The sequence below is a fragment of the Mizuhopecten yessoensis genome, unplaced genomic scaffold (assembly GCF_002113885.1).
Source record: "Mizuhopecten yessoensis strain PY_sf001 unplaced genomic scaffold, ASM211388v2 scaffold11145, whole genome shotgun sequence".
NCBI lineage: Eukaryota > Metazoa > Mollusca > Bivalvia > Pectinida > Pectinidae > Mizuhopecten > Mizuhopecten yessoensis.
Window position 1 is genome coordinate 1058147 of NW_018408902.1, and position 9025 is coordinate 1067171.

The window sequence follows — 9025 nt, forward strand, 5'->3', positions numbered from 1 at the left end:
AGTGTTGTTATTTTTCGGGTCAATCAGAAATACAATTTGGCTGCCATGGCCGCTATTTTGCTACTAAATTCTAATAGGCCGATCTCACTTAAAATTGGTCTAGGAATGATCAGCTCATGGTCCTGACAAAGTTAAGTTAACATTATACTATTTTTTACTCAAATTGGTACATATTTCAACAAAAAAAAAAAATACTGTAGACTCAGGTGACCGTTAAGGCCCATGGGCCTCTTGTTTACCATTGGAGCAACAGCGACCTTTTTTTATGGAAAAGATCATGGATCTTTCTTATACTCAGACACATAATTATCTTGCCCCAATCACATCTATTTGTTTTCACACACTCTGGTAAACATAAATGATCAAAGTTGGCGAGAGTATAGCTAATTTTCCCTATAGCTAATTTCCCCTAGAGTTGGCGAGAGTATAGCTGATTTCCCCTTGAGTTGGCATGATTATAGCTAATTTTCCCTAGAGTTGGTGAGCATACATTATGTATAACTAATTTTCCCTGGAGTTGGTGAGAATATAGTTAATTTTGATTTTTCCCTAGAGTTGGTGAGTATAGCAAATTTTCCCTTGTGATGATGATGGTATCGTAAATATTTCTCTGGGTTATTTAAGGTAGAGCCAACTAAACTTGGTTTGGGGGATGGTATAGCTCATTATCCCATTTGTTGGTGAGGGTATAGCTACCTTTCCTTAAGTTGGTGAGGGTATAGCTACCTTTCCTGAGTTGGTGAGAGTCTAGCCTACCTTTCCTCGTGTAGGAGAGGGTATAGCCTATCTTTCCTGGTGTGAATGAATGTTTAGCCTACCTTTCCTTGTATTAATTAGTGAGGGTATAGCTACCTTTCCTGGTGTAGGTGAGAGTCTAGCCTACCTTTCCTCGTGTTGGAGAGGGTATAGCCATTCTTTCCTGGTGTGAATGAGTGTTAAGCCTACCTTTCCTTGTATAAGTGAGGGTATAGCTACCTTTCCTGGTGTGAATGAGTGTTAAACCTACCTTTCCTTGTATAAGTGAGGGTATAGCTACCTTTCCTGGTGTAGGTGAGAGTCTAGCCTACCTTTCCTTGTATAAGTGATGGTATAGCTACCTTTCCTTGTGTAGGTGAGAGTTTAGCATACCTTTCCTTGTATAAGTGAGGGTATAGCTACCTTTCCTGGTGTAGGTGAGAGTCTAGCCTACATTTCCTTGTATAAGTGAGGGTATAGCTACCTTTCCTTGTGTAGGTGAGAGTCTAGCCTACCATTCCTTGTATAAGTGAGGGTATAGCTACCTTTCCTGGTGTGGGCGACGGTGAGGGTGTGAGAGTTGAGGTGGTGCTCTCCTTGGATGAAGTGCTGCGGCCATGAGAGTGTGATCGCTGGGGTGTGACAGATGAACTGCCACTGGTGGAACTGTTCGGTGATGTTGTGTTGGATGCTGTCCTAAAGGCTGATGGTACAGATGATTTGCTGTAAACATAAAATTGAATGTCAGTATCATTCAAAACCGGTTTTTTCTTCTTCTTCATTTGACATTCTGCTACCACTAGCCCTATGTGGGGCAACCGCCAGATGTTGGCCGTAGGTCGGGTTCTCCGGGAACTCCGGCTTTCCTCCACCACCAAAACCTGGCCTGTCCTTAAATGACCATAGCTGTTAATAGGACGTAAAACACAAACAAACCAAAAGACATCAGCCTTGAATGTATTTCTTTGTTTCATTATTTAAATATGATTAAGTAACAGTTACACTTTGTTTTGTTTTTTGTGATACAATTTTCAATGTTCATTTTATATCTTCATCACTGTTTACACCTCCGTAGACTGTTAAAATGATTTCATACTTTATTGTTGACAGAGGAATGTTCAAATGTGTTCCAGTCTGATGGTAGGTCTAGAGGATCTATCTTACCGTGGCATGAAAAGGCGTGATGGCGTCTGTGGGGGCAAGAAAGCTAAAGGTCCTTTATTGTTCGTAGGAGAGTATATACCATTCTCGTTGTAGTCACCTGCAATATCCGAAAAATACTGTTATATATAAACTTTCACATTAAGCTTGTTCATTTAAAGCTGCTAAATCCAGGAAAACTGTTTCAAAATGTAAATTATCATTTTCTAGATTTATATCATAACAAAGTACAGCATATCACTACTTTTATCTGATCTCTGAACAATAAAGAGTTGTAAATGTTTTGGCAAATATAACAGGATGATTACATTGGATTTTGAATTGACCAAAAAGAACATGTGATTCAATTGAACAAAGTTGATAGCCAAAAATCACTTTTTTTTAGACCCCAAATGACCAGTGCAAGCCATTTTTTCACTGCTTTTCCATGTCTTACCGTTGTTTTGATTGGCTGCCACAAACCTCCCTGAGCTGGAGGGACTGGCAGGACTCGAGCTCAGGTTGCTGCTGGTTTTGTTAGGCATGAACATCATTGGCGATTTCATCATTGGACGCATGGGGGAGTGTAGAGAAGAGCTGGTGTCAGGGCCTCGGGCACTCAGAGGCTTACTGCGAGGACTGGAAATGTCTAAGTCAAATGTAGGGGTCGGCAGAAAAGGTGGGATGACTGGCTTTAAAGTCTCGTTTGTCAAATTTGAGTTGGGTGGATTTATATCCTGAAAATGGAACGGAATATTAATGGAATAACTTATCAAAAGCACAGTTAACAGGTTTTTTTTCATGGCAGAGATCTTATTTTCAAACTAAAATTTAGAATGTTATAAGAACAGATCTTTCTGCAGATGTGATCAGTTGATGTTATACAGACCAGTGTGTACATGGATGCACTCTTCTTGTTCTCCATAAGAATCTGGTCATAGCTTGTGGAGATATGGGACTGGTCCATGAAATTGTTGGTTTTCCTAGGTGGCTGAAATAGTAGTTTACCCAAGTTATTGTTTAGATTTATAGTACTAGTATTACAAAATTACCAGTTACTATGGTAGAAGTTTGAAAAATATACGATAATCACTGGATGTTGAATTTGTATTACTCAACAGCTGCAGGTTATCATTGATGAACTTCTCGTATTCAAGACTTTGAGTGAGTTTTGTTTCTACAACAGGCAATAAAACAACAATACAGGGAAAGGCATTTGAATGTCTGCTGAAAGTCTGGCAAACCATACAGGGCAAAATATTCCAATATCGTTTTCATCAGAGAACTTCAAATGTATGATCTGGTTTGGTCATGTACTCCTGTGTAACAGAGATACATAGACAACTTACCACGAGTGGACTCATGGGAACGGTCAAAGTGAGGTCCTGTACCGATGTTGATGAGTGTAGGGCAGTGACAGGAGTGAGACGATTTGTTGAGTTCATGGTACGGCCAAGCTTCGTATTTTTAATTCTACTTGACAATCTACTTAACCAGGCCTGCAAAATGTCACAGCAAGATAATTACATAAGATATTTCTGCTGAATCAGACAGTGAAAAAACATATTTATGATATTACATATGTTCGACCTGTTTGATAAATAAGATGTTGGTAGTTGACCATGGGACCGGCTGAAATATGAACTATAGTATCTCGAAATGTGGAGAAACCAGTTAATTGTGACAAAATAATACTAAATGATCTGTTCCCATGAGCTGCCAGCAGGAAACAGAATGTTTTAACATATCTGCTCACCCTCTAGTAGTCTGGAGGTTAAGTTTTACGTTTGCGTGTCATTAGGCATAACTTACCTTCAGTCCACTTTTGGGTTGCTCATCCACACTGCAATTCAGATGAAAAATGTTAAGATTCAATTTAATTTATCTTTTTCTTTGAATGAATATGATACAAAAAGAAGTGTAAAATGTAATTAGTAAAATCTTCGTATTTTTCAACACATACTTGAGAAAAAAACTTCACTTTCCTAAATTCTTACAATGACACATATATAGGAAAGGCAGACCTACAGAGACGCTGTGGCAGTGACAGTCTTTGACCTGATGTTCTGTTCATTATAAGTAGACCTACCCAGAATCAGCAGCAGGGAAAGGCTCTGGCACACTGCCCTGTGAACAATCAGTGGACCTACCCTAACAGGGGTGTAAAAACATTTTTCTGGATACTAGCCAAGGGCTAATAGATACTTATATTTCACTAGCCCGACAAATATAAAATGAATCAAGCTGACAACATGATCACAGAATCTATATCTCATTCACATGTGGATATGTTTTCCTTCAAACATAATATAATTAATTTTATATTATCATTTATAAAATTTATTGAATTGATAATGCCTACCTTTTAGATATCCAGCTAGTAATAACATCCTGAGTGAAAACAATACTAATTCCAATTACTTCCATGAGTATGGTTCAATTATCAAGTTTCACATTGTTGACTACACACCTTGGGTTGTCCCATTTTGCATGTGTTTTACTAGTAAAGCGTTTACACGACGAAGACTAAGAGTTCCAATTAAAGTTTTGTGTGTGGATGCGGTTCTTGCACGTGAAAGACCGATGATATGCATGGGATTTATTGAAGTATTTTCAGTAATAAACCTTTATTTTGGATACACCATTTTCGAGAATGTGCCATAAGTAGCGACCAGCTTGGCAGTGTTTCAAAGTCTTTAGGTGAGTGTGTTTGATTTTTTATATCGGTTGCCGATCAGGGTGCGCGGTGCATCGAATCGCAAGACGGTCAGTTGTAGAATGATTACCGGTTTGACAGGTAATGCGCTTTCTATACCCAGTGAGACCCTTACTCGTTACCAAGTAAGGACAAACTAAAATGTTGGCACTTCCTTAGAAACGATGGTCGTAAAAGATGGGGAAGGTCTCAAAATCAGAAGTTTAAAAACACTCTTTTTAAAAAAAACTACAATTGAAAGCTTTTTCACTTGCACTGTCAGCTTTAAGTTGTGAATAGTACCTACTAGCACACTTAACACATGTGAAAGGCAATAGAACACCTTACATCATCAATAAGGCGTGAATGACTCCATGTGTTCTGGTAGATATTTTAGTGTAAATTACCAGGAATTTACAGGTTTAAAATGTTTATTGGTAACCCTCATGAGAATATAGAATAGAACAGAAGCATTTTTGTTAGTTATCACATCCTAAAAAAATCAATATCCCCGGGCTAGTAAGCCTCTAAATTTCACTAGCCCAAACTGAAAATCTGGTTGCCCCGGGTGTCGGGCTAGTGGATTTTTATACCCCTGCCTAAGTCTGTGGCAGTAAAGTCTTTGACAGGCCATTCTGTTTATAACTAGATGACCTACCCAGAGTCTGTGGCAGTGAAGGTCTTTGACAGGCCATTCTGCTTAGCAGATGATTTTTTCCCCTTGTCCTCCTTATTGACTGACATAGCTTTTGAGGCCAGCAGTCGTAGTAGCTCAGTATCCACATCCTCTGTTGACAATGTAGATGTATTAGTGACAGGAATCCAATAGAAAATCTTAACTAATTGGTTGACAGTGTTCAACAGATAATCAATGAACAAGGCAAAGTATTGCGAGCAATCCATAATCCCCCACCTTTAGACAAGCTTCGATATCAAAAATGGATAAATGGGCAAAAAACCTTATTTAAGTTTTGACACCCCACCATCCATACAAAATTTGGCAATTGTAAGTGAGAGTATATATATGCTTTGGACAAAACACTTAATAGTGAACAAGGGCCATAACTCTGTATATTGTATACAGGGGCACAATTTCTGAATGTAATACACTCCGTTATTCTAGAGATTACTTACATACAAAATTTGCAATGGTAAGTGAAAGAGTATATGAGATACGCCCAGGGAAATTTCATACTCTGACTAGCAGACAAAGTGCAAACCTACAGCCCCTCCAGTATGACCAGTGGAGGCTAATCATCCAGTTCTAAGTTATTGTCAACTCAATGTAGTAAGTCAGTGTTTGAAATCATATTTTTTGTTCCAAATCATACCTGACATTTACACTTCATTGTAAAAATCCTCCTGAGATTTTCAAGACAGCATGAAAAACCTTTACTGTTAAGGGTCTTTCCAAGTTTATCAATAATGACTTTATCCTTTTTTTAACTAAACTTCCTTTGATTCTTACAATCCACAAAAGACTTTGTAGTGTTACGAAATTGAGCCCCTATACTGCGATCTTGCTACATTATCAGCAATTAGGAGAAAACATTGCTTGGAAAACCGACCTATGATGAGTGCCATGTCAAATGCTGTACATCCATTCTTGGCCTGTATGGTTACATCGGCTCCTTGTTCAATCAGAAACATTGCCACAGATTTTTTCCTAAAACAAAAATAATATTTAAAATAAAATTTTAATATTTAAAGCTATCCTTTTTTCAAACCCGATTCCTTCCTATCTCTTCCTCATGATATAGCTATTCTATTTCATGATGCCAAAAATTCACTGGACAGATGGTGCCAGTACAGTGAGGTTTGACAGTATAAACATCTGTTCATTTTCTATTTATTCTGTTTCATAGTGCTTTAGATTTTATTACCCTGTTCTACAGGACAATCGAGGTTACAAGATTTTACAACTGCAAAATTCATCATATAAATCCCACTTCAAACTCCCAAGATGATTTTTTTTTCAATTGTAGGTCCTGATGAGCATAATTGAAAACACAAAATTCTTAGATAGAATCACACAGGATAGATGACAACGTTGAATAAGTACTTAAAAACATCCTTTTTTATCCTGATAATAATCAGACCGAAAGTTTTAATCCTGCGTAAAATCCAATTACAGTTGTAAAGCAAATAATCTGGCAGAATGAATTTTGCATCTTACAAACAAACTAATTATAAGTTGTAGTAAGACTTCATTCCCATGTTCCTGTACAAAAAAAATGATCATACATATAATCAGACTTCATTATTATGGTTCAGCTATCTTAATCATCTTTTTATTTGAAATCAATGGATGCTGTTTTCCATAGTAAAGAACACAACATGCAATTAAATGTAGCTGTATTACATGTGCCTTACCCATGATACGTGGCTTGCATGAGTGCAGTCCAGCCACTGATTGTGTCCTGTTTGTTTATATCACACTCGCGGGCAACAAGGAGGCGGGCAACATCGATCTGACCAGTCATGGCAGCAAACATCAGCGGCGTAGCCCCATCTTGTGGGGAGCTGGCGTCAATCTGGCTGAGGTCCTTGTCTAGTATGGCCTGGATCCTCAGGATGTCACCATGCTTAGCTGCTTCTATAATGTCAGGTTTCACCTCTTCTGGTTCTGCAAGGGAGACAAATAATATTATCAAGAGAGCATCACAGGGATACAGGCCATGCAGCATCCATTATGAAAAAATGGAGATTGAAGTGTGGGAATAAAATTTTCAGGGATCAGCTGTGTTGTTTTGGAATTTTAACACACTGTTATGCAGTTCAATGATTAGGAAGTTGATCTAAAATTCAGAATAATAATAACATCTTTATTCTTTTATAAAAAAAAGTTAACAATGATATGTAAATTCTACAATGAAAGAAAATGTAGTAACCACAGTCACTGACCAATTTTTGGCTTGTTGATCGTCTTCCTGTCGAGATAGCTGGCAACCTCCCTCCTACCCCTTCGTGTAGCAATCTCTAGGGCAGTTTTGTTATCGACATTCATGACATTTGGGTCACATCCTCGCTCAACCAGGATCTGTGCAGTCTTCATGTGGCCATTGAGAGCAGCCAACATAAGTGCTGACTGACCAGTAGATGGTGTCCGATAGTTCACATCGCTGCCACGGTCGAGGATAAACCTTAGTACTGCATCATGGCCATGCTGAGCTGCTGCCAGGAGAGGAGTAAATTCACACTCCCCACTGGCACTATTCCCTGAAATATTCAGGTCACTTCCAAAATCAACTAATAGGCGTACCACTTGCAGGTGACCCCCACGAGCAGCAAGGGTCAAGGATGATGTCCCAAGGCGGTTTTTGGCATTGATGTCAGCCTGGCGTTGCTGTAGAAGGGTGGCTGCCACATTGGCATGACCATGACGCGAGGCCTGCATGAGAGGGGCCCATCCATATACATTGCGTCTGTCCAGGGCTGCACCGTGCATCAGCAGGAGGCGGACAATGTGATCATGTCCATTGGCAGCTGCCACCTGCAATCAACGTAAAAGAATCATAGATACCATGATAAACCCCTATTCAATGATATTATTCACAGTTCAGTTTTTGGAATTTTATATCATGAAACTTCAGCTGTGTATTTAAGGAATATAGCTTTCTATTTTGGTCAGGTTATGATGTTATAACTCCAATGGCAAAGCAATCTATAGTAAATTTACTCACGTGTATCATTCCTGGTGATAGCATTCACTGGTATGTTTTTCTAATATTTTCACATAACGTCAATTGCTGTGACATAACTTTTTGTTTTGACAGTTGTATTGAGGTGGTACGATCTGCCACAAGACTACATTGCCAAACTTTCCTAAACACATTCTATTGTCACCACATGTAGCTTTATTGAAATCACCAAGGCCTAAAAGTGGGGTTTCATATGAATGGTACATTTGGGAATCGAAAGTATATATCCAAATGCCTGTACTGTACTGATATCAGAGTGGGTAGTTCCTCAACATGGTACCAAATGTGATATTAGAAGGTACAGAATGACCATTGTGTGTCGGGTATAAACATCTAACGATGTCAACACGACAGGTAAACAATGACACATCCCAGGTAATGTAATATGGTACCGGGCCTCGTCTACCGTGTAAATGTACGTGTGCGGTTTGTAATAATCACAGCCCTACTCCCGGGATCCCTGTGGATAATACGTACCTGAAGTGGGGTCGTTTCGTCGGGATCCGTACTGTCCACATCTAGCCCCTCATCCAGCAATGCTTGTACGGATGGAATATCACCATGCTCGCACGCACTCAGCAACAAGCGAACACGGTCCATGCTCGCGTTAGCTTAATATATTAAACAATAAGATATTCATTTTCAACGAAACAACTTCCTGGCGACTTCATAGTCGCTCTAACTGCCGATAACTATCCCATTGCGGCACTTTTTCTTTTCATAATGACATTTCGTGGTCTCTATGTTCGCCATA

The 9025-nt window shown here is 39.0% G+C and overlaps 1 protein-coding gene across 1 annotated transcript in view; it reads right to left on the reverse strand.

Annotated features, from left to right (window-relative positions):
• Positions 1-9025, reverse strand: part of LOC110466854 (ankyrin repeat and SAM domain-containing protein 6-like) — a 16148-nt gene extending 7123 nt beyond the window's left edge. The window contains exons 1-11 of the mRNA XM_021523649.1: positions 8749-9025; positions 7475-8063; positions 6944-7196; positions 6139-6236; positions 5229-5358; positions 3688-3718; positions 3225-3374; positions 2765-2866; positions 2333-2612; positions 1900-1996; positions 1281-1458 (exon numbers count right to left, since the gene is read on the reverse strand). Of these exons, the coding sequence (XP_021379324.1) occupies positions 1281-1458; positions 1900-1996; positions 2333-2612; positions 2765-2866; positions 3225-3374; positions 3688-3718; positions 5229-5358; positions 6139-6236; positions 6944-7196; positions 7475-8063; positions 8749-8871 (2031 nt within the window). The 5' untranslated portion in view covers positions 8872-9025. The remainder of the gene's footprint in view (positions 1-1280; positions 1459-1899; positions 1997-2332; positions 2613-2764; positions 2867-3224; positions 3375-3687; positions 3719-5228; positions 5359-6138; positions 6237-6943; positions 7197-7474; positions 8064-8748) is intronic.